Source organism: Mobula birostris, chromosome 14, assembly GCF_030028105.1.
Source record: "Mobula birostris isolate sMobBir1 chromosome 14, sMobBir1.hap1, whole genome shotgun sequence".
NCBI lineage: Eukaryota > Metazoa > Chordata > Chondrichthyes > Myliobatiformes > Myliobatidae > Mobula > Mobula birostris.
This window is the reverse complement of record NC_092383.1, coordinates 37,683,514-37,710,737: the sequence shown is the minus strand read 5'-3', so window position 1 is coordinate 37,710,737 and position 27,224 is coordinate 37,683,514. Positions and strand designations below refer to the sequence as shown.

Below are 27,224 nucleotides of genomic sequence, written 5' to 3'. Positions count from 1 at the left end.
AATAAACCACTCCTTACATTTTGTTCAATTCAAGTCATGGTGCTTTAGGAAGATTTCCAAAGCAGAGATTTGCTAGAACATTACCTGGACCTCATGGAGGGACCAGATGAAGTAAGGCTATTTTTTTCACAGTGCAAAAGTTAATGGAACATTTGGTGCAGAACTGTTTTCATTTATTGGAGGGTCAATAATAAAGAGCCTTAATTCTGGGACAATATCATCCAAGGAGTGAAGAAGATATTTTAGTGCAGAACAGATTGTTATTATCTGGAATGTGTTGACTAAGAGTGGAAGCTGCAGAACAGAGCAACCTTTGAAAGAAAATCTGATATGTACAAGTAAAAGAAAGGATTGCCAAAGCAATGAGACAATAGATGGGCAGTGAGACAAGTTGGACAGTTCTTATACCAAGTCAGTGCAGGCACTTTGAAAATATATCACTTCACGATTTTTTGTATTCAATTTCATCTGCCATCCGTCATCACTCCAGCAGTGTATTTCAGTCATCCTTGGACCTACTCTTGACTTTCTTACTGTTTTATGCACAATTAATTTAGTTCCTTCAAGCTTTTCATTTTGACGGTGGGCCCTAACCATTAATATTGATGAGAAGACAATGATGTGATCCGCAGTCCCAGAAATACCTCCCTGCTGCCAGAAACCAGAACTGTTTATCACTCCTCTGCCTTCTGCAACCCCTCATTCACAGGGTCTCTTTCAATTCACAGACTTCACTTTTGCTGACTTCACGAAATGTCTGATTGAAGTTCATGCACACAAAAACTCTCACTAACCTCGTCAACCCTGTCCATTGATTCATCAAGTAAGTCACTCAAGTTTGTCTGATACAATTTGTGTTCAAAAAATCTTGGCTTCTTGTCAGTTATTAATACATGTTACTCCAAGTCACAATGAATTTACTTCCAGATGATGAGTACTAAAGCTTGACCCATTGTTACTTATAAATTAACTTTACCCTATTCGTATATTTTGGACACAAGTATAATATTTGCAAGATTACTCTAAACAAGAGTGAAACTCTGCAGTTAGAAACTTTGCCGTTTATCCTTCCCTTCATTAATCCAACCCAGACTAGCTAACTTTGCTTCTTGAAGGATTGCCCACCTTTTAAATTTTCTCTATTTATTGTTACCTTCCCAAAATTTCTTCTTTACTCTGACACACAGACAAAAAAAAATATAAACAGATGTGAGCCATCTGCTCCTCAAGCCTGCCAGACATCCAATATGATTGGGTCTGCTCCATTACAGTTACATTAACCAGTGGTGTGGAAAATGTGGAATGCTGCTTCACAAAAAGCAGAATAAGTCCAATAAGAGACACAATAGACTGTGTTTGCTGGAATCTGGAACAGCAAACAATCCGCTAGAAGAGTTCAGTGGAATGAGTGGCATCTGTGAGAGGAAAGGATTTGTTGATAGTTTAGGTTGAAACCCTGCATCAGGACTCAATCCAGTTTGGCTAGCTGCCACCCAGTCAGCCCGCTCTTAGTCATCAGTGTAATGGAAGGAAACACCAGCAATGACACTTACTTACCAATAGGCAGCTTACTGATGCACAGGTTGGGTTTCTCCAGGGTCACAGAGCATCAGGTCTCACCACAGTCTTGCTCCCAGAAGAGATTAATTCCAGGCATAAGGTGAGAAAAACCACTCTTGACCTAAAGGCAACATCTGACTTTATGTATATCAGAACATCCTGATGACTGGGCATTAAAGGGGAAATATTCTAATGGTTGGAGTCATCTCTCACACAAAGGATGCTGGAGATAAATCATCGCAGCCCCAGGACATCTCTGTAAGAGATCCGATGTACAATCAGAGGTTTCGCAAATGCTCTTCCTTTCATTACCAGGCCAGAAGTGGGGTGTCTGTTGATGCTCGATCCCATTCACAATTCTGCAGTGAGTGAAGCAGCCCGTGTCAGTGTGCAGCATGACCTAGAAACACTCAGGCATGGCCTGAAAGTTCAAAGTGACTAATCAAAGTACAGTACACATATGTCACCATATACAACCCTGGGGTTCACCTTCTTGCGGCATTCATAGAAAATACCAGAAACACAATAGAACCAGTGAAAGACTGCACCCATGAGGATGGACAAGTGTGCAAATACAAAAGATAGAGAAAAACAAAATAATAATAATAATAATAATAAATCAATAAGCAATAAATATTGTAAACAGGAGATGAAGAGTCCTTGGAAATGATTCCATTGGTTGTGGGAACAGTTTAGTGATGGGGTGAGTGAAGTTATCCGGTCTTGTTCAAGAGCCTATTGGTTCAGGGATAGTAACTGTTCCTGATGCTGGTGATATGGGTCCTGTGCCTCTTGTACCTTCTTCCTGATGGCAGCAGCAACAAGAGGGCATGGCCTGGATGCTGGGGGTCCTTGATGATGGATGCTGCTTTCCTGAAACAGTGCTCCGTGTAGATGTGCTCAATGGTGGAGAAGGCTTTACTGGTGATGGACTGGGATGTATACATTATTTTCTATTGGCTTTTCCATCTAAGGGCATTGGTGTTTCCATACTAGGCCGTGATGCAAACAGTCAATATACTCTCCACCACACATCTATATAGATTAATCAAAGTTTTAGATGACATGCTGAAACTTCACAAACTTCTAAAAAGTCAAGACACTGCCATGCTTCGTTGTAATGGCACTTACCTGCTGGAACCAGGAGAGATCCTCTTAAATAATAACACCAAGAAACTTAAAGTTGCTGACCTGCTCCACCTCTGAATCCCACTCCCGCCACCCCCAATGAAGACTGGCTCATGGACCTTCAGTTTCCTCTTCCTGAAGTCAATAATAATCTCCCTGGTCATCATCCTGACATTGATTGAGAAGCTGTTGTGGCAGCACTCAGCCAGATTGCCAATCTCCCCCCTATATGCTGATTCAACACCACTTTTGACCAATCAGCCAGGCGACAATGACAATCTTCAACAGTAAGGGTCTTACTATCATTCCTGAAAACTATTGGATATGGAGAGGATGTTTCGGTTAGTGGGAGAGGCTAGGATTAGAGGGCACAGCAGCACAATACAAGGAATTCCCTTTAGAATAGGGATGAGCAGGAATTTCTTTAGCCAGAGGGTGGTGAATCTGTGGAATTCATTGCCACAGATGGATGTGGAGGCCAAGTCATTTGTAATATTTAAAGTGGAGTTTGATAGGTTCTTTATTAGTAATGGTGTCAAATGTAATGGGGAGAAGGTAGAAGAATGAGGTTGAGAAGGATAATAAATCAGCCATGATGGAATCACAGGGCAGAGTTCATGGGCCAAATGTCTTAATGTCTCATTATGAGAGTAGGTGGAGCAGATAGTCACATCTCCGAAACGTAACTCTGTTTCTTTCTCTACAGAACTCTGAAAGCATCCAACATTTTCTGTTTTATTTCAAAAGCCTCCATTAGTTTCTCCAAGTCCCTTGTAACAAAGAACAACTTGAGTATTTCCCTCTGCTTGAGTGGGTTGACTTCGGAGACTTTTCTGTCCATTTTGAGAGCACACAATGAGAATTGGTTCAGCTAAATGAACTAAAGTGGAGTGACGTCACGTTCATTGGGTGCATTCAAATTCATAAACCGGTGCTTCAAAGAAGATAACTTAATTTAGTTTTAACTCTCATCCAACATTATTTATTATTCATGTAAAGCTGCATGGTTATTTCAAGCTTCCCTTTGGCTAATCTACAGCCATCACCTAATTTGAATCTTGGGTATGGTTATGCACCAATGCCGCCCACAGCAGGGTCTTAATTGAGATTAACCTTGTACAACCAATGCAGCGTTGCAATCAAAACACCCTAGAAACTGACACATAGAATTTCAGAAAGACTACAGAGTAGGAGCAGGTATTCAATAAAACCAGTCTGGGTTGCAGTTAATTCTCATATTCCTATCCTTCTCTCAAGGAACATCATCCCATCCTTCTATGTAATCTACAGTATATTCAGTTGTTGACATGCCCTCTGCTTTGACACTGACTTTCATTATGCAGATCTGTGCATAAGAGGCTCGAAGCTTAATTGTATTATGCTCTTTGCTTCTGCGAAGGACTCCCGAATTGAAACACATTCATTAAAGTTTCTAGTCATAATACATTGCGCCAGAAATCCAGCTGGACACTTCCAGCTCTGATTCATTACTGTGCTCTGATACAGTTTCTGCACAGGTCCACATCATTCCCTGTTCAGTGGTCTTTCAGGAACTAGGTCTGAGTTGTCCTGTGAGCAAACGTTGTTTGTCACTCTGGGAACATTTAGGTCTTCCTATTGCAACAATAGAGGCAAATCCTGTTGGCTAAGTCCCTGAGCTATTTTGCAATACTTGGGTCACAGCTTGCCAACATCAGCCCTCCACAGTATACCGTACTGTGAGCTTCACCACCTCCTGTGAGCTTCCATATCTATACTGTTGCCTGTCCCTACAATTGCTGCCCCTTCACCCAACAATACCTTCCAGTTCAGGCAACAGTCTTTCAATTTGCTGCCTTTCTCCAAAAGTCATCAGAGTACCTCATGTCCCAAAGACTCCCTGATCCCACTGTTGGCAAATAGAAAATCTGCAGATGATGGAAATCTGAAACAAAACCAAACATGGCAGAAACATGAAGTACAACAGATCAGGCTGCACTGGCGCAGAGAGGAACCGAGTTACCATTTCAGATCAATGAGGGCAATATTGATCTGAAAGTCTAATCTCTTTCTCTCCAGATGCTGCTTGACCTGATAAACTGAAATGGTAGCACTGTTTCTTTATGCTGTCTGACTTGCTGAGTATTTCTGACTTTTGCTGTTTTGATTATTAGCTCAACACAGCATTGTGGGCCAAAGGCCCTGTTCCTTTACTGAACTGTTCTATGTTCTATGATCCACCTGCCAGTGCTGAGCTCCCTCCAGTACCTGTATCTCCACCACCATCCTGTTGTGGATTCTCAGGCTCTCTCATCACTCCTCCCACCATGACCATCCATCCGGGCTGGTGACTGGTGCTGTGACTGAGACTTACTCAGGCTCCCCTTCAGGAATAACCGAAGTTTGCAGTTAGGCCAGTGAGGTGCCCCTAACACCACCATAGGAAACACCCTTTCTACATCCACTACACTATTGAGGTCTTTCAACATTCGATAGGTTTCAGTGAGATCACCCCTCATTCTTTTGAATTCCAGTGAGTTCAGGCCCAGAGCCGTCAGATGCTCATCATATGATAAGCCTTTCAATCCTGGAATCATTTTTGTGAATCTCCTTTGAACCCTCTGCAATGCCACCACAGATTTTCTTAGAAAAGGGGACCAAAACTGCTCACGATATTCCAAGTGAGGCCTCACCAGTGTCTTACAAAGCCTCATCATTACAGCCTTGCTTTTATATCCTAATCCTCTTGAAATCTACCTTCCGCACCACCAACTCAACCTGCAAATTAACCAGTAGTGAATCCAGCACGGTGACTCCCAGGCCCTTAGAAAATAGTCTATGCTTTTATTCTTCCACCAAAGTGCATGACCATACAGTTCCAAACACTGTATTCCATCTGCCTGTTCTTTACCCATTCTCCTCGTCTGTCTCAGTCCTTCTGCAGACTCCCTGCTTCCTCAAAACTACCTGCCTCTCCACCTATCTTCGTATCATAGGAACATAGAAAACATATAGCACAATACAGGCCCTTCGGCCCACAATGCTGGGCCGGACATGTCCTTACCTTAGAAATTACCTAGGGTTACCCATAGCCCTCTATTTTTCTGAGCTCCATGTACCTGTCCAGGAGTCTCTTAAAAGACCATATCATATCCGCCTCCACCACAGTTGCCGGCAGCCCATTCCACACACTCACCACTCTCTGTGTAAAATACTTATCCTTGACATCTCCTCTGTGTTCCAAGCACCTTAAAACTGTGCCCTCTTGTGCTAGTCATTCCAGCCCTGGGAAAAAGCCTCTGACTATCCACACGATTAATGCCTCTCATCATCTTATACACCTCTGTCAGGTCGCATCTCATCCTCCATCACTCCAACGAAAACAGGCCGAGTTCACTCAACCTATTCTCATAAGGCATGATCCCCAATCCAGGCAACATCCTTGTAAATCTCCTCTGCACCCTTTCTATAGTTTTCACATCCTTCCTGTAGTGAGGTGACCAGAACTGAGCACAGTACTCCAAGTGGGGTCTGACCAGGGACCTATATAGCTGCAACATTACCTCTCGGCTCCTAAACTCAATCCCACGATTGATGAAGGCTAATGCACCGTATCATCTGCAAACATGGCCACAAAGCCATCAATTCTGTCATCCAAATCATATATCTCTACCCCTATCTTCCAGATCCATGAGACATTGAAACCACTTTATTTTAACTTGCTCGTTCTACCCCGTCATAATCCTAATCTCCCTGTCCCGATCTATGCCGTGCTGACCCCTGTCCCACCAAAGAGACCCTTAGAAATTGCAGAGCAATGCATGCAGTACTGAGCATACTTGCATTCATCACTGCAGCACCGTGCTACCAGCTGCCTGCACTAGAGGTTCAGCATCAAACTGAGAATCTATTGTTTTCACTTAAACTCGGACAAAACTGATAAAATTAAAGTGACGAATCACTTGTTATAGTAATTTTGTATTAGAGCATATTTAGTTTATGTTCCACTTTGTTTGCATCTTACAGCAGAGCCAAGGCCACTCAGGATCACTGGCCTATTGGTGTTTGGGATTTGCACAAGGGTCCTCCCACCCCATCCTACATCTTATTAATTCTTTAATTCTTTCCCCCTTTAATGTTGGTAAATATATAAACAAACATTGCAGCCACATCAGACTCTCCACCTCAGACCAGGCTTGAAGTCCCAGCTAGGTTTGTATGACAGTGAAATCCAGAGTAGCGTGTCTGGTCTGAGTTAATTCACAGACGACCTCGACTCCATCAATTCATCATTTAACGTGGCGTAATTTCAACCCTATGACAAGATATTTGGAATAAATTACCATGTAGTGTAAGCTGTTGAATATCACATTGTTGGGGGTGATTGTCATAATGTGAGGAGCTTCACCACCTCAGGGGAAACTCACAACTGTCACATTCCAGGAGATTTACGCGCTTTCAGGCACAAACTTTGAACACATCAATCTCAGCAGTCTGCAGTGCAGTTCCTTCCTGTTACTCTTCTCCAAGCAAATCCTTACCAGTAACAACTTTATATTTATCCTCCACAACACATCCCAACCCAGATCTGAATCAGACAGGAGCCAAGTCACTGATTGTGCTTGACTGAAAACTTCTGCCTCCAGTGGCCAACCTGCTCTTGGTAAGGCTGCTCCCCATCTACGTCCCGCTCTCTTGAGTAAGTGTGCAGAGTATAGATGGTGAGGGCCGCTTATCTGATGGTGGTGCAGTTTGTAGCTTGTTTTACTTTCTGGTAAGACGGTGGCGCACTCGAACGCAGCGGCCTCTCTGGGTCCAATCAAAGGTATTTCTGTCTTGCTTCGACGTCTCTTTTATGATTGCAAGGCACCGCTGAATATTAAGAACTTCAAGCAATACAGGTCGACCCCATCAGCGAATTGCTCAATAGCAGAGGAGCTGGACTTGGTGCGGATTGTGTTGTTGCCTGTTACAGAAAAGTGTTGGAGTTGAGGCGTGAAGGTAATGTCCAAGCCAACAGCCAGTGGTTGCCTTGGACATTTTCCTTGTGGTCACAAGACCCTGCTGAATATTGGTAACATAGAATGCTGCAAGCCCCATTTACTGGTTTACTGGAAAGACCGATGGTGGGGGAGCTGCGTGGCCTCAGTTACAGCACGGACTAGGCCTCGTGCCACAGGGTCGCCTGTTGTGGCCGCCCCAGGAGAGGAGACGCCAGAGGCCTGTGATGCATCATCCATGCTGGGCTGGGGGCTTGCCCTTCCCATCAGTGCTGCTGCCAGTGTTTGCTCGGTGGAAAACAAGTTGGACTGCGTTTGCCTGCGGACTGCCACCAACATGTTCTTGCCAAAAACATCCATGCACCATCAATCTACAGGATATGACACACAGGGACTTATTTTTTTCGTGTGACTGTATGTTTACTGCTATCTTATACATGCTCTATGTGCCTTGCGTTGTGTAGGACTGTTGGTATTATGCTTTACACCCGAGCCCTGGAGAATGCTGTTTTGTTTGGCTGTATTCATGGTTGATAGACAATTAAAATTGAACTTGAACTTAAATCCAGAGTCCATTGCCGGACAAACAAATACCAAGTTAACATCGAACCACAACAACAAAGAATGTTGTCCTTATGAACCACTGATGCCTCTCACTCCTCGTCCAACATCCTGAGTTCAACTCGTCACATTCAATGTGACATCCCTCATCCTTGCCTGTGCCCAAACCTCAAACTTAACCTGATACTCACTCCAAGTTCACTTCATTCAGAAACCAACAGGCAGGAAATCCGGCTGGAAGCAACATCTCTGTCCCTAATAAGTGGAGAAGAATGAGGGTGGTTAATAGCTAAATGGTGACGACAAGGGTTCAGAACACCCAAGCCTCTTTGCACCTCTGCTCCAGACAGAGTTTGACAGATGTACAGAAAGGAAGTCCAATTCACATCTTTCACCCATCTACCATAATCCTATCACGCTTCAATCCATTTAGGTCTTGCCTATTCAAGTGCCTGTTCTAAATGCCTCTTAAGTGTTGAAATAATATCTAGTTCCACCACTTCCACTGGCAGTGGGTTCCAGATATCAACCATGTTCTAGTAGCATATCTTTCCCCCCACAACCTTTTTCCCTCATCTAAAGTTTATGCCCTCCTGTTTTGATAACCTGTTCAGAAGAAAAGGATTCCGACAATCTACCCTATCTGTGACTCTTATTACTTTATGTACCTCTGAAGGGTTACCACTTGGGCTTTTGGTTAGTCACACACAACACTCATACTCACACTCAAACCCACACATGCATTTCCATGCACACTCACACCTACAAACACCCACATATACACACATTCACACCCACACACTCACTCACAGACCTACTGTCAGATCCACTCACACCCACATTCTTACATTCCCACCCACACTTACACACACGTGCACATTTACACTCGCACACCCACACTCATGCTCAAGCAACATTCACACCCACACACACACACACATGCACATCCCACTCATAATCACACTTGCACCCAAACTTACACACACCCCACACTTACACATCTACACCCACATGCACATCCACACCCACACTCATGCTCAGACTTAAACCCACCCTCACTCTCACTTCCACACTCACATTTGCATCCACATCTACACCCACATACCACACTCACACTCACACACACCACACCCACATTCACACTCACTCTTACACACCACACCCACATTCACACTCACTCTTACACACACCACACTCACATTCACACTCACACCTACACACACCAAACTCACATTCACACTCAGTCTTACACATACCACACACACTTTCACACTCACACCTACACGCACCACACTCACATTCATACTCAAACTAACACATACCACAGACCACACTCAGACACCATACACCCACACACACATTCACACCAAACACACACACTAACCCTCACACTCACACTCACACACAGCACACTCACACTCACAGCCCACACTCACACACAACACACACATCACACTCATATTTAAACTCATACCCACGCAGTACACTCACAGTTTTACACATTGCACACTCACATTCACCCAGCCACCACACTCACCACACCCACACAAATATTCACACAGACACACTGACATACCTACACACACATTCATAGTCACACTCACAAACTCATGCACCAACACAAACACCCTCACACCCAGACTCACACCCATATCCCAACTTAGAACTACACTCACATATATCATAACCATGCATGTACACCCTCACTCACATGCTCAGAGTTTCTCACCTACACAAATATTCACACACACACACACACACACACACACACATTCACACTCACATACCTACATGTAAATTCACACTCACAGTCACAACCAAACTCATACACAGACACAAACACAAACACAAACACCCTCACACCCATACCAACACACACCCACAATCACGTCCATACCCCAATTTAGAACCACACTCACCCTCACCCACAGTCAGGCCCACACTCACATCTCCAACCATTCGTGCTCACAGCCAGACCCACACCGAACCCACTAAGACCCTCACCCACATTCACATTCCCATTCATAGACCCATACCTACAGTCAGACCCACACCCAACCCATTCAGACCCTCACCTACACTCACATCCCCATTCATAGACCCATACCTACAGCCTGACCCTCACCCAACCCATTCAGACCCTCACCCACAATCACACCCTCATTCATAGACCCATACCTATAGCCAGACCCATACCCAACCCATTCAGACCCTCACCACAATCACACCCTCATTCATAGACCCATATCTACAGCCAGACCCATACCCAACCCATTCAGACCCTCACCCACAATCACACCCTCATTCATAGACCCATACCTACAGCCAGACCCATACCCAACCCATTCAGACCCTCACCCACAATCACATCTCTACTTACACCCACACTCATGCTCACAAACATGCACACATTCACACCCACTCTAACACACACCCTTCCCCACTCATATGCACACTCACACCCAACCATACCTCCACTCACACCTACTAAAAGAAAGTCGTATTAGTAAATAGAAGCAGAGAAATGAATGAGATCAGAAATGGATAAATGCCCAAGCCCTGAGAACTTGCACCCCAAGGTTTTGAGAGAGGTGGAGATGGAGATAATGGATGCACTGGGTGTCATCTTTCAAAACTCCATAGACACTTGACCAGGCTCCATAAAGTGGAAATAAATATAACTGCTTTATTAAGAAAGGGTTGTGTGGGTCGGGGTATGGTGGTGGTGGATAGACAGAAATCAGGAAAGTGCACTGCATGAATAAAAGGGAAATACTGGAAACTATTATAAGGAATTGTCAGGCAGGTACTTAAACAAAAACAATAGGATTTGGCAGAGTCTACATGGATTTATGAGAAGTATATCATGCATGAGTAATTTACTATAGCTCTTTAAAACTGTAACTAATAGGACAGGTAGGAAAATCAATGGATGTGACGCTTTAGTACTTTCTGAAACCCTTTGATAAGCTGCAATTACAGCTGAAGGTAATTTAAATTTCTTACCAGCATGGTTGAATTGACAACATTATTGAATAACTTTGCTTAAATCGCTGGATTTTTTGTACTTGGATTTTCAGAAGTCCTTTGCTAAAATGCCACACATGAAGCTGCTTAACAAGTTAGGAGCCCATGGTATTACATAAAAGATACTAGCATGGATAGGGCATTGGCTGATTGGCAGGAGACAAAGAAGGGGAATAAAGGGAGCCTTTTCTGGTTCGCTACTGGTGACTAGTGTTCCACAGGGGTTTGGGTTGCGACTGCTTCTTTTTACATTATATGTCAATGATTTGGGTGATAGAATTGCTGCCTATTGTGGCCAGATTTGCTGATGATACAAAGATAGTTGCAGGGGAAGGTGGTGTTAAGGAAACAGGGAGGCTACAGAAGAACTTAGACAGGTCAAAAAGTGGCAGATGGAATACAATGTGGGGAAGTGTATGGTCATGAAATTTTGTAGAAGAAGTAAAAGTATAAACTATTTTTAAATAGACGAAAATTCAAAAATCTGAGTTGCCAGTGGACTTGGGTGTCCTTGTGCAGGATTCCCTGAAGGTTAATATTCTGTTTGGGTTTGGTGAGGAAGGAAAATTCAATGTTATCATTCATTTCAAGAGGACTAGAATATAAAAGCAAGGATGTAATGTTGAGACTTTATAAAGCACTGGTGAGACATCACTTGGACTATTGTGAGCTCCTTATTTAAGAAAGGATATGTTGAGATTGGTAAGGATTCAAAAGAGGTACACAAAAATGATTCCAGGATTGGAAGGCTTATCATATGAGTAGCGTTTGATGGCTCTGGCCCTATACTCCCTGGAATTTAGAAGAATAGGGGGGGGAATCTCATCGAAACATATCGAATGATGAAAGGCCTCAATAGAGTGGATGTGGAGAGGGTATTTCCTATGATGGGGGTGTCTAGGACCAGAGGACACAGACTCAGAATAGAAGGACAGCCATTTAAAATGGAGATGAGGAGGAACTTCTTTAGTCAGGGAGTGGTGAATCTATGGAATTCGTTGCCACACACAGGCAACTGTGGAGGCCAAGCCATTGGGCATATTTAAGGCAGAGGTTGATAGATTCTTCATCAGTCAGGACATGACGAGATATGGAGAGAAGGCAGGAGACCGGGGCTGAGAGGAAAAATGGATCAGCCATTATGAAACAGCCCAAATGGCCTAATTCTGCTCTTATACCTTATGGTCCTAATCATATGACATGCTGGCATCTCATTTCTGATTGCAATTCAAAAGTTCTTGCAATATAATTAAGATTTGATGTAATGGTGTAGACTAAAGGCTAATTATTTGTCAGCAAGTCTAGAATAGGAATAAATAGTTCAGTTTAGGATGCTATGATTAGTGGAATGCATGGATCAATCTGGAAACAATGAATTGGATGCAGGGATCAAGTATAATTTATCCAAATCTTATTTTATTTATTCAAATTTGGATGGAAATGTAAGTTGCAATAAGATTACAGCAGGGAATGTGACAGGTAAAATGAATTGCAAAGAGCATGTCAGGTCAGATATGATGTGGAAACTGTGGGGTACCACACTTTGGTTAAAAAAAAGAAACAAAGAGTTATTTTTAAATGGTGAGAAATTTGAAAAGTTATTGGTGTACAGAGAATCTGGGTGTCCCGTCCATGTATCAATGAATATTAGTGTCCATTGACTCCACTTTACCCCCTTGGTTCAGTCCCCTCCCACATACATCCACAAAACTTCACATGCTCTTGGCCTTTCCAACAACTTTTCATTCCCTAGCCCTGATAGCCACACTTTCACCAGGCGTGCCCAATTCCTATACAGTTCTCTCCCTTATCAAGAAGGCTTTAAAGCTCTTTACTTCTTTTAGACAACAGACCTTAGCAGTTCCCCTCCACCATCTGGCAACAATTTCTCTTTCAGCTCCTCCAGCTTTCTCTAAACCCAAGGAGTAGCTATGGGAACCCACATGGGCTCCAGCTATGCCTGCCTTTTTGCTGGCTAGGTGAAACAGTCCATGTTCCATGCTTTCACTAGTTATGCTCACCATCTCTTTCTGCACTCTATTGCATTGGTGCTGCTTCCTGCACCCATGCTGAGCTCTCCAATTTCTCTGTCGTCAGTTCCTCTGTCTCTGCTGCACCTGTCCCCGCAATGAAGCTTTCATTTTCAGAGATATCCTCCTTCTTCAAAGAATAAAATTTCCCTTCCTCCACCATTGATAATGCCCTCACCCACATCTCCTCCTTTTCCTGGACATCGCCCTCATCTGATCCTCCCTTTGCCTGAACAGGTATAGAATTCTTCTTGTCTTTACCGATCACATCCAGCATATCATTTTCCACAACATCTGCCATCTGCAACAGGATCCGACCACCGAACATGACGCTAAACCACCACCCACCCCCAAAACTCATCACTTTCCACAGGGATTGCTCTCTCTCTGATTCCCCTGTTCATTCATCCCTCCCCTCTGATCTCTCTCCTGGCACTTAATGCTGCAGGTGGAAGAAGTGCTAACCGGTTGCTTTGCCTCTCCCTAACTTTCATTCAAAGCCCCAAACAGTCCTTCCAGGTGAGGTAACACCTGACCTGTGAGTCTGTCGGGATCACCTACTGTATGCAATCCATACACTGCAGCCTCCTCTACATTAGTGAAACACACCACAGATTGGGGAAACACTTTGTCAAGCACCTTTGCTCCATCTGCAAAAAGCAGTATATCCCAGTGACCAACCATTTTAATTCCAGTCCCCATTCCTGTTCCAACACATCAGTCATGGCCTTCCTACTGCCACAATAAGGCCAAAGTCATTTTGAGGCGGTAACACCCTGTATTCCATCTAGATAGCTCTTATCTGATGGTATGAACATTGATTTCTCTAATTTACAGTAATTTCTCCCCCCAAATCCCCCTGCTTTCTTCTTGCATTCCCCATCCTGCCTCCCCTCTTATCTCTTCTCTTCTCCCCACCCAACTATCACCTCCCTCTAGGCCCCCTCCTCCTCCTTTCCTCCCATGGTCCTTTCTGCTCTCCTGTCAGATTCCTTCTTCTTCATCTATTTGCCTTTTCCATCTATCACCTTCCAGTTTCTGACTTCATCCCAACCCCCCCATGCCCCCCCCCCAATCCTCGGCTTCACCAGTCACCTTCTAGCTTGTGCTCCTCCCCCTCCCCACCTTCTTATTCTTGCCTCTTCCCTCCTTTCTTTCCAGTCCTAATGAAGGGCCTTGGCCCATAACCTCGACTCTTTATTCCTTTCTATAGATGTTGGCTGATCTGCTGAGTTCCTCCTGCAGTTTGTGAGTTGTTTTAATTTTAAGTTTCTAGACAAATAATCCAATCCCAGACAATGTTGAGGAAGCACTGCCATTGGAGTACAACATGACAGAGAAGATGAGCAGACAGCACACACCAGTTTCCGGTAAAGGGAGAAGGAGGAAGGATCTCTCAATAGGAGATTAGAAACACGCAATGCTGAGTCCCAAAGGAAAGTGTAGAATGCATCTATACTTCTGAAGAAACACACCACCCATTGAGTGAATGCAACTATTACCCAGTTGAGTTGGAGTGCTTGCTGCCAAACTGAAGTTAAACAAAGGTATTGGGGCAGGGTTGAAGTAGAGTAAGAGAGGCAAAGAAATTGAGAGGATAATGCTTAACCCATTGAAATTGATAATGGGTTGAAAGGAAGTAGGACAGGAGGACGAGGGTTGGGTGCAAGGAAATCAACACCTTTGGAGATTCATGTCTTATTCTGTTCTTGGCTCTCATTTCTGAAACTATCATCCAAATATTTTAAACATCATCGATTCCATGAGGGTAAGGTGATGAGCAGCTATGACTATCCCATTGTAGTCAATTATCACTGCCTATTGAACCACTTTGTCCTGTAAGGGTGTGGAAGGGGTGTCACTGAGCGCCATGTAATATTTGGGTGGCCTGTTTATTATGGTTAATTAGTCGGCATCATGTGCAAGCTGTGAAATGTGAGCCTGACAGAAGTATAAAAATCCTCATGTTGTAGTGGAATATGGCGAGGGTCATGACTGATGTAGGTTATTGACTTATGGGTGCCAAGGGGGCAGAGAAAGAGAAATTAATTCTTTTCAGCCAGGATAGCATCTTACCTTTAGGCATGCAAATTATCTTTAGCATCCAAATTCTGAGTTGAAGTCAGTGGCAGGCTTTATTCTTATAGTAAAGCACTAAGGTCGTCACTCCACACCCATTCATAGGTTACTGTTTTAAGGGAGCCTTCCCCCAAAAGAATGAATATTGCCAATTTAAAAGCAATGCATTGACTTTCTCGTCGACCGTATCATTCATGATCCTTGCATAAGGCCAACAAGACCTGAGACTTGCCAGCCCACAGCTCCAGTTGTTGTTTGGGTGTCACTACCCTAGAGATTGTAATTTCACTAAATTCAATCCCTCATTCCTTCCAATTCCCAGCTTTCCATAATTTACATCCAAATACACATTGTCATCTGAAGCAGGACAGGGCAGGTCCAGTGTATGTTTATTTCCAAACCAGGGGGAAATAATTGATTTTATACGAGCAAGTTGTTATTCTCTGCTTTCCAGAAGCAATTACTGTTTGATCAGCCTTTGCCTACCTTCATCCCCAAGTCCCACCCTAATAAACTTCAGCACTCACTCTAGTCACTTCACTCTGCATGATATTAAGCAGCAACATTTGTAGACTAAGAGAGGCTCACATATCTCAGGAATGAGTCTATTTTTTAAGATCAAAATTCCAACAGTCACCATGGCCAGGTATTGGCCTCGTCTGGTCACTATCCAGCAAGAACCATCTCCCAATGGAAAAAACTGTGACTTTCAACATTTAATTATAGGGACAATAGTTCCTAACTCCACATTTTCAACTATTTTGATTTCCATTAGTCCATAAATTACCTGGACTTTAAATCCATCATTGTTCTTTCACTGCTGCCACCTAGCCTCACCCTTAAAATATTCATTTGACTGAGGTTCATGAAGAAAGCACTCTACATTTGAACTACCTCAGTATGAAAGCACCTTAACAGTCTGGCCCTGTCATTATGTCTCCTGCTTCAGAATATCACCACCAGTAGAAGTAGTTTCTCTGTATCTACCCCGTCAACTTTCTTGATTATAAAACTATCCAATTAAATCACACCTCTGCCTTCTGACTCGAATGAACCTGGCCTGATAGTTTGTCCCTTTAAACTCGACTGTGACATGGTAAGCACCTCCAGGAACATTATTTTCTTAGCGCCATAGTGACAGAGAGCATGGATATAGGTCCTTCAGTCTATCTTCTCCATACCATCCAGGATTCCGGGATGTCTGTCTGAGCTAATCCAGCACTCACTCCCCAATAATTTATAAATTTGAGAAGCAGCGCTGCTTGGACAAAATGTTAGCAATTATATTTACATCAATATTGGCACATACAAAAGTCATCTAGAAGGTGTGTATTCTTCTACAAAAGAACTCCCGTTTTCTGAACCATCAACTCCACTACACTATCAGAAATGCTGGTCTGGAGTCTGAGGGAATCCTTGCTGGTTCTTAGGAGGGAAACAGCAATACTCAGGAATCTCAGAAACCATTCAGAATTGAGCTGTGAACTGGCTTTGAACACAACATCCACCTCTTCCATTATAGTCACAATGTGGCCGCCTACAGTAGTAACCCATGTGTCACTGTAGGTGATAGCATTTCCATTTATCACATCAATAGAGAAAAATAACTGCAAAAATATCATCCTATCTCTCCCTCCGAGGTTCCTATCATCTTGAATTGGATGGGTGTCCATGTTCCCCCTATCTCTCCCTCTGAGGTTCCCATCATCCCGAATTGGACAGATGTCCATTTTCCTTTATTGCTGTCATGAACTTATTGCTGTTGGTTCAGGTGTGGGGGACAAAATGGCCAACTCCTTCTTTGGTTCCTTATGATTTTAAGTTTAAGTTTATGGTCACATCATTTCAAGCATTTATTGAAAGGATTTGCAATGTCCTTCTTGGTGACAAATGTGACAGTATCCTGGATTAACACTGATTCTGTCTCACACCAAGTGTCATACAACCACATCTCCTTCCATAACCCATTGTTCAAATTAAGAACTAAAGTCAGGGTATGATTTGGTGGATATTGGGATGCAGGGGTCAGGGAAGGGAAAACTGCCATTAATTCATTTCTAACTACAAACATTGCAGTCATGAGTATTATATTTGGACACTGATTTACTTGGTATTAGTTTGAAACAATACCTTAACTGTCAACTTGAAAAGATTGAATGTAACGTTCCTTCTTCCTATCAACGTTCCTATTTCTCTTGGTTCCAACCATCGTTTAGATTTTTATTCTGACAAAGAATTTATCACTAAGATTCACTCTCTAAACAAAAGGCAGATGAACCTACACCCCTCTTGGATCCAGTGGAATCCAGATTTCTGACGCTAGGAATATTTAGCTGTCCACCAAGCGCCCAGGTGTCAACCAGTGACGCCAATTTTGGTACAGCTCGTGACGAGCCCCCGCGTGGCGCAGTTACCGAGATGTCTTAACGTGCGCTACCGGCCTCCATTCCCGGTTCAACGGTAGTTACGTTGTAATTGGAATATATTTTACTTTGCTTTTGACATGCACTGACTGTAAATATCCCATGTCTCCCCGTTGACTACAATTCTATTGTTGATATTTGATCACCGACCATCTCTAGAAAAATTTGCAGTGATTGGTCATTGACTTAGATGAATTACTAAGGAATTTAAGTGCCCATTGACAAACAAGGGGTTTTGATTGGCAGGTTAGGACGTTTTACACACACCAACCTTTCCCAGTTGCCTGGAGCTCGCCAGAGTCAATTCCTAACCCACCTGCCGACTTGGAGCTCCGGGGGAATACGATGGGATCGGATAAAGAACACGGCGGCAGAAAGTGATGCAAATACCTCTCTGTGTTTACGTTGCCAGTCCTTACTGTCTGCCGTGCCTTGACGCTTGCTCTGGCCCGTCTCGCCTCCGCAGCCCATCGCCCGACAGTCTCGGGGCGAGTTGGAAATGCTGGCGATCTTGGACTCCGTCGCGCTGTTCTCTTCTGTCAGGGACTTGGAGGATCTCCGGACAAACAAGTTTTTTCTTAGGGCTTTGACGCGGAGGCTGTCGGTGTTGCTGTCCGGAGATACTTTCTCTGCCGCCGGTTCCTGAATCTTCTGGTCCAGGTGGTTGAGTTTGGCCAGGACCTGGGAAATCTCGTCCCGAACCCCGGAAAGGGTCTCCAGCTTCTTCTCGATCTCGCCTACCCTTAGCACCAGCTTGCACACGCTGGTCTTGAGCTCCTCATCGGCTGACTGGCACGGACGATGCCCCTGGACGGTGTCACTTTGTGGACCTCCTCCCTTGGCCGGAGTCTTCTCTGGACTGCCCCCGTCTGTCTTGGGGAGACGGGACAGAGATCCGTTGCTGTTGTAACAAGACTGTAGGAGACCCGTCGAGCCGCTGACACTCATGTCATCCAGAAATCTGAAAATATCGCTGATGTCGTCGCTCAGAGCCTCTGAGTCCTCGTCCGACTGCCGGACACCCGCCTTCTCCCCGGGCTTAGGACGGGCACAGCGTCCGATCGCCTGCCCCCTGGCCCGGCTAACTTGCTCCGTCTGAGTGCCCACACTAGCCGTTTGCTCCAAGCTCGGTGTCTTGCAACCCTTCTCTTTCAGCTTCCTAGGGTTGGAGGAGCCGGCGGGCTCGGCGGCCGCCGGCGGGAAATGGACGCTATCGTCCGCCTGCTGGAAGTAGGTCTGAGCCCTGTCCATGGTGCTGATGGCTTCGGCCGCGGCGGCCGCCTGCCGCTGGCGCGCCTCGGCCATCAGTTCCTCCTTGGTACTGGCCTGGTACTGGTGACCCATGCCAGGGCGCTTACCGCTACCAAAATATTTCTGCCCGTCCTCCGCCTGTTCGGTGTTGAGGCTCCAGCTCTTCAGGAGCCAGGAAGCCGGCTTGCTCTGTTTGGACAGGTTCTGGGGCTCCTGGGATATGGTGCTTGGGCCAAAGTAAGTGCTCCCCTGTAGGTCGTCCAAACTCTCATGCTTGACGTATCTTTTCTCGTGATTACTGGTAGGGATGGTGTCACAGTACGGATTACTGTATGGCACCTCAAAACTGTTGCTGAAAAAAGTTGAGAACCTCGACGAGGTGTTTGGGATGTGCGGATCCTGGTCCTCGTCTTCCGACTCTTTGTCCATCGAGACCAACTTGCTGACACAAGGAAGCATGTCCTGAAGCTCGCTGTTGAATACTGACGTGGCCTCGGCACACGGGCTGATGGCGAATGCTTCGTCGCTGGAATCAAAAGTCCCATTCCTGTCGGCCTTCCTGCTGGGGGAGTCTTGGTCAGAGTTAGACTCCTGACCCGGATCCATGGGGAAATATGTGGACTGCATAACGCAGTCCGAGGGGTCGATCCCATTAAAAGTCGGAGAAGCCTGCAACCTGTCCAAGGACGTGGTCCTGCCGTTATTTTCCAGTGTTGCCTCATTCCTCACCCCGAGGAAAAAATTGGGGTCGGAAGTGCAGATGAAGCGTTGGCAATCTTTGCAGTCGGACGTCGGGGAGCTGCTGGGACGCCTGGAAGCGGCGTGTTCTCTGCTAGCCGGGTCGTGGTTGCAAGCATAGACGGGGGAGCGGATCCGACTGATCTCCGTGTCTGATCGACACGACTCAAAGGATTCGTTCTTCCTCACCTTCTGCTGGTGCCGGTGAGGGAGCCTTTCCTTCGCCACCCCGCCGTTCATCTGAATCAGGTTAAACATGGTCACGATGTCGGCGGCGATCATGATCTTCTTGGACTGTGTGTTGTCCACACTGCAGCGCAGTTTCTCCTTGAAGAGAGTGGCTGGGAAATTGGGATCCAGGCAAGCGGTGTAAAACAGGAGGCTCCTCAGCTTTGCCAGGTGAGTTAAATCGAAGCGGGCACACAGCAGTTTGCAGAGGTCCTGGTAGGAGACCGTGCCGCGGTTCGCGTCCAGTTCTTCCAGTATCCGCACCAGAAACAGAGAGTATTCCGGGGACCCTTCCATTTTCCTCGTCCGCGATCTACAGAATGAAAAGAAATTGATTTCCACCCTTCCTCCAATGAATTACACATCGTGTTACTTCGGATTATAACTCGCTCAGATGCTTTTACTAATGCACACATTCTGAAACAATAAATGCTCCCTTCTCTTGGTGACTCGGTGTCTAAGCAGTCTCTCCCCTCTCGAATTAAAGAGCTCAGAATTGTGCATACCTTACTGATTCACTATACAAACACTGTTATACACCCGATTGATATACTGCACAAATTCTATGCATTAATGCATGCATTGCACTTGCTCTGTGAAGATTCTTTACATCCTCTGTCCATATCATGCAGTTACCCCGAACGCACCCTGCACACACCCGGACATACCATGCACATACCATATATTTACCCCAGCGCACTGTGCACGAAGCCGGCAAATGCCCAGTTCTTGCCCTGTACATACCGTGTGCAGTCTCCGTAGCTGCCTGCAATCCTGCTTCACAATTCATTCGCAACCAATAATGATCAATAACTCCCAGGAAAAGAGCCAGCCAGTCTACTCTCCTCGTCTCGCCCCCTTCATATCCAGATGCTGAAACACAACGCAATGTCCTTCGATGAAAACGCCGAGCAGCGCCGAAAACCCCTGACCGGTCAGTGGCATGTTTGGCGGAGGGAGCGGCCACAGGCAGGGGGAGTGGATGGTGCCGAAAGAATCGGAATCACATTGTTTCTCTTCGGCATTACGTCATTGACATTCAATCCAATGGATTGGCTTCAGGGAGCGAGAAGGGAGCTGGGCTCAGCTCCGGGCTGCGGGGAACAGGACACTTCAAACTTACTCTTCGAAACCCAGCCGCTGAACCACAACACAACCACGGCATCAACAAAACATCCCGTCAAAGAGAGAGGGGCTGGTGCCGACACCGCGCGGGACCCAACAGATTTCAGATTATCCACCGCACTTGTGTGGGGAATGGGTCCGGAAAGTATGCACAGAGGGACCTTCCTCAGGGAGTAAAGACTGAGCGAGACGGGTGGACGTTGTTCAGGGCACCGGGAGAACGACCCGGTATGAAGGTTGAACTGGGATGGGGAGATGTTCCGCCTTTCAATTCCACTTCTGCTGGTCCGTAATATCCCCCGCAGCTGCTTTAGCCCCAGAATCCACACTTCCTTTCGTTGACCAAACAATACTTTGGAAATGATTACCCGAAGTCCACCTTGCTGGGAGGCGGTTCCTTTTCGTCTCACCTGGGAAGAAACGCTTTCAGTCATAAGACAATAAGACCATAGGATATAGGAGCAGAATTAGGCCATTCGGCCCATCGAGTCTGTTCCTCCATTTCATCAAGGCTGATCCAATTTTCCTCTCAGTCCCAATCTTCTGCCTTCATGCCCTGACCAATCAAAAATCTATTAACCTCTGCCTTAAATATACACAAAGACTTGCCCTACGCAGCTGCCTATGGCAAAGAATTCCACAGACTCACCACTCTCTGGCTAAAGAAACTCCTCCTCATCACCATTATAAAATGATGCCCCTCAATTCTGACGCTGTGTCCTTTGGTCTTAGATTCTCCCACCATAGGAAACATCCTCTCCACATCCACTCTATCAAGGCCTTTCACCATTCAATAGGTTTCAGTGAGGTTACCCCTCATTCTTTAGAACTCTAGTGAATATGGTCCCAGAGCCATCAAATGCTCTTGTCAGTACCTCCAATTGAACGCTTGTCTTTTTGTGTGTTTTCCATGTTTTGTATTGCCATGTTCTCCTGCTCTACTCCAGCCCCTGTATTACTGAATACTCTGTCTCTCATCTGTTTCTCATTATTACCTGTATTGCTGCCACCAGTATCTCATTGTGCTCCACCTATCATCTGTCTCTCTGTTTATTGCTCAGTGTATTTCAGTCCTGTGTTTTCACCTGTTTGTGGCAGTGAATATTCCTGAGCCTTTCCAGCATTTGTATCTGTACTCTATCTGTCTGAATATTGACTCTGCCTGTTTCTGGATTCTGGTTTTTGGATTTCTCTGGATGTTTTGATCTCTGCCTGAACTTTGATGCCGACTTTGTTTGCACCTTGGGATTTGTTACTCAATTAATATCACTGTGTGCACAGTACTGGGTCTGTGATTGGATCCCTGCTCCAGTGCCCTGACAGCTCTTCATATGACAAGCTGTTCAATCTTGGAATTATTTTTGTGAACCTCCTTTGAATCCTTTCCAGTTTCAGCAAATCCTTTCTAAGATAAAAGGCCCAAAACTGCACACAATACTCTGTGAGGCTTCACCACTGCTTAATGAAGTCTCAATATTACATCCTTGCTTTTATATTCTAATCCTCTTGAAATGAATGTTAACACTGCATTTGCCTTCCTTACCACAGACTCAACATGCAAATTAACCTTTAGGGAATCTTGCACAAGGACTCCCAAGTCCCTTTGCGCCTCAGTTTTATTTGTATTTTCTCTCCATTTAGAAAATAATCTACACTTTCATTTCTTTTACCAAGGTGTGTGACTATACACTTCCCCACACTATATTTCATCTGCCACTTCTTTGTCCATTCTCTTAGTCTGTCTAAGTCCTTCCTTTGCTTCACTACTTTCTCAAACCATCTGTCCCTCAACCTATTTTCATATTGTCTGCAAACTTTGCAACAAAGCCATCAATTACATCATCCAAATCATTGACATATAATGTAAAAAGAATTGATCCCAACACAGACCCCTGTGGAGTACCACGAGTCATCGGAAGCCAACCTGAAGAGGTTCCTTTTATTCCCATTCTTTTCTGCCTGCTAATCAGCCACTGCTTTATCCATGCTAGAATTTTTCCCGTAATACCATGGGCTCATAGCTTGTTAAGCAGTCTCATGTGTGGCACCTTGTCAAAGGCTTCTGAAAATCTAAGTCCACAACATCAACTGATTCTCATTTGTCTATTGTGGTTGTTATTTCTCCAAAGAATTTCATCAGATTTGTCAGATAAGATTTTCCCTTGAGGAAACCATGCTGACTACTGCCTATTTTATCATGTGCCACCAAGTACCCTGAGACCACATCCTTAACAATTGACTCCAAAATCTTCCCAACCACTGAGGTCAGTAGTTTCCTTTCTTCTGCCTTTCTCCCTTCTTGAAGAGTGGAGTAACATTTGCAATTTTCCTACCTTCCAGAACCATTCCAGTATCTAGTGATTCTTGAAAGATCATTACTAATACCTCCACAATCTCTTCAGCCACCTCCTTCAGGGCCCTGGGGTGTACACCATCTGGTCCAGGTGACATATCCACTTCAGACAATTCAGTTCCCAAGAACCTTCTCTATAGAAATGTTAACTTCATGCACTTCATGACCACCAATACCTGGAACTTCCACAATAGTGCTAGCGTCTTTCATTGTGAAGATTGATGTAAAATACTTATTCAGTTCACCTGCCATTTCCTTGTCCCCATTACTATCTCTCCAGCATCGTTGGATAGCAGTCTGATACCTGCTCTTGCCTCTTTTACACTTTATGTATCTGGAAAAAAAACTTTTGGTATCCACTTTAATATTACTGGCTAGCTTACCTTCTTAATTACTCTTTTATTTGTCTTCTGTTGGTTTTTAAAAGCTTCCCAATCCACTAACTTCCCACTAATTTTTGCTCTATCATATGTCCCTCTGTTGGCTTTGACTTCTCTTGTTAGCCCCAGTTGTGTCAACTTTCCTTTAGAATACTTCTAGTTCTTCAGCATGTAAATATCCTGTACCTTCAAAATTACTTCCAGAAATTCCAGCCATCATTGCTCTGCCATCATCACCACCAGTGTTCTTTTCCCATTGCCTGGGCCGCTCCTCTCTCATGCCTCTGTAATTTCCTTTGTTGTTCCTTTTGCACACTTCTGTGAAGCATTGGGTGGCATTTTTGCCATTTCTGTAGCACTTGACTGTTTTATTTACGAGGCTGAGTTGCTAGCTTGATGCACAACCCAGCACGGATGCAAGGAGCTGGCTGGATTCGAACACAAGACCATTTGCCTTGAAGCCTGGTGCTGATGCCACTACACCACCGGCTGGCTGAAGTGATTCCCTTTACTTCACTGTAATACTGATACATCTGACTTTAGATTTTCCCTCTTAGATTTCAGGGTGAATTCAATCATATTATGATCACTCTCCCCTGTGAGTTCTTTTACCTTAACTCTCTAATCAAGTCTGGTTCACTGCACAACACCCAATCCATAAACACTGATCCCCCAATGGGCTCAACCATGAGCCACTCTAAAAAATCATCTTGTAGGCATTCTAGAAATTCCCCCTCTTGGAATCTAGCACCAACCTAATTTTCCCAATCCACCTGCATATTGAAATCCCCCATGAGCTAGTGTAACATTGCCCTTTTGACATGCATTTTCTATCTCCTGTTCTAATTTGTAGGCCACATCTTTACTACTGTTTGGGGGTCTGTATACAACTCCCCATCAGGGTCTTTTAATACTCGCAGCTCCTTAGCTCCATCTAGAATGATTCAACACATTCTGGCCCTATGTCACCTGTTTCGAAATACTTGATTTCAATTTTTACCAAGAGAGCAACGCCGCCCCTCCGACTTCCTGCCTGTCCTTTTGATAAAATGTGTATCCTTGGACATTAAACTCCCAGCTATAATCTTCTTTCAGCCTTGATTCAGTGATGTCTACAATGTCATGCATGCCAATCTGCAACTGTGCTACAAGTTCATCTACCTTATTCCGTATACCGCACACATTTAAATATAACACCTCCAGTCATGTATTCACCCTTTTTGGCTTTGTCCAGCTTTTACATTGCAACTCGTCATCACTCCTTGTAGCCCTGTATACTCTACCTCTATTAAAGTTGCTTCCTTGCTCAGATTCCTATGGAGGTTCAGTTTCCACATACCTTGTCCATTCCTCGAATCATCTGAAGCACCTCAGTTAGGTCACTCCCACGCTCAAGGCAACACCAGTCTATGGGATGTGACCTCTCCCAGTACTAATTCTCTCTGCTCCATCTGAAGGATCTGCACCCACTAGGTCCAAGGACAGCTAAGATTCATTACTTCCACCACCCAGGATTGAATGTTACATCCTTAAAGTCTCATCAGGACTTGCACTTACCGTGAGGGCTGGACTGCGCCAAGGGTGGGCCCAAAGCACGAGGGCAAGAGGAGATATTCAGGGTTCGATGGTGCTTAGGGTGAAAGGCGTCAAACAGAGAGTTAGTAAAACGTAGATTAAGAGAGATTAAGGTAGATTAATTAGAGGTAGATTGTGGGCAAGGGCTTGTTTGTGTGTGAGTGTATGTGTGTCTGTGTGCATGCATGTGTTTGTGTGTGTGATGTGTGTATGTGTTTGTATACAAAGTCTGTCTTTGTGTACAGAAGTGTATGTGTGTATGTGTTTTTGTGTGTGTATATGGGGAGAATATAGGACATCGGTTCTGACATATGTTTGCCATACTTCAATTCATCTTCATAAATCCTTGTGTCAGTGCGGAGCAAGCCCACAGTATTATTGGGAAACTGTTTAACCTATGTTCTCTCTACTCCAGAACCAAGGGAACCCAGATTCAGTGACTAAGCAGTGGCATACAGATAACACAGTCATTGCAAATCATTCACTGAAGCACTTTCTGCTTAACATTGATCCTGCCACCCTGCTCCATTTGGAAACTCTGCTCTGCAACATTAAGGTCCATGATAAAATTCTGCAAAGTTGTATCACAACCCTTACGTCAGGAGCCACCTGTCAGTGAAGGAAGATATGGATGATGACATTTGTCATCTCCTTCACTGGGTGTGCACTGAAGAAAAACACGCTTAAAGATTGGGACCTCAAGGTACCCCAAAATATCACTGCATCAGTGATATTTGTCCTCCAATGTGTTTCTGTAAATTGGGCTCCCTATAGTAGACACCATAAGGAAGTGAAGAAATTCATTCAGAGCTGTATCTGTAGAACACTGAAAGAACAAGTGAGCCATGCCAGAGTGCCATCCGAGGCAAGGTCTCCAGAACTGAGGACCCAATCACACCATAAGGCTCTGCCAGGCAGATCACATCACTTACATGCTTAAAATATGAGTCTAAACCATGCTCTGTAAGAGCAAGTGGTTACCATGGTGAAGATACGAAAAGATTTAAGGATGTGCTCAAAACCTCCCCAAGGAAGTACAACATCTTCACTACTCCTTGAAGAATGTGCCATGTGAATGCTTGAGGCACAGAGGATTAGCATTGAATCCCTAGAGCTCCTACGTCAGAGCACATAGAAACCCAAAATCAACAGAGGAAGGTCCACACCACCTACCAAACTGCCCACCCACCAAGCTTCTCCCTCTCCATCTGTGGTAGAACCTGCAGGGCCCATACTGGACTCATCAGAGACTCAAAGCCCACAGAACTGGGATTGGAGTTCAAAGTTCAAAGTAATTTTATTATCAAAGTGCATATATGACAGCCCAGAGACTTATTTCCTTGCAAGCAACCACAGTAACTACAAGAAACTGAATAGAATCAATGAAAGACCGTGCCCAACAGGATGGACAACAACCAATATGCAAACAAATCCAACAAACTGTGCAAATACAAAAAAAAAGACAGCACAGAGAAGTTGTCCCCTCTGGTTCAAGACCCTGATGGTTGAAGGGTAATAACACTTCCTAAACCTGGTTGTGTGGGTCTTGAGGCTTCTATAACTCCTTCCTGATGGAAACAGCAAGAAGACAGCACGGCCTGGATGGTGAACATCCTTGACAATGGACCCTGCTTTCCTGCGACATCACTCTGTGTAGATGTGCTCAATAGTGGCGAGGGTTTTACCCATGATGGACTGGGCCGTATCTATTACATTTTGTAGGTGTTTTTGTACAAAAGGCATTGGTGTTTCCATACCAAGTAAGTTATCCTCAATCCTGAGAGGTT

At 44.7% G+C, this 27,224-nt stretch overlaps 1 protein-coding gene across 1 annotated transcript in view; it reads right to left on the bottom strand.

The window, feature by feature from the left end:
- The window catches only part of minar1 (membrane integral NOTCH2 associated receptor 1), a 38,401-nt gene extending 18,100 nt beyond the window's left edge, over positions 1 to 20,301 (bottom strand). Inside the window, 1 exon segment of the mRNA XM_072277880.1 lies at positions 18,178 to 20,301. Within this exon segment, the coding sequence (XP_072133981.1) occupies positions 18,178 to 20,301 (2,124 nt within the window).
- Between the last annotated feature and the right edge of the window lie 6,923 nt (positions 20,302 to 27,224).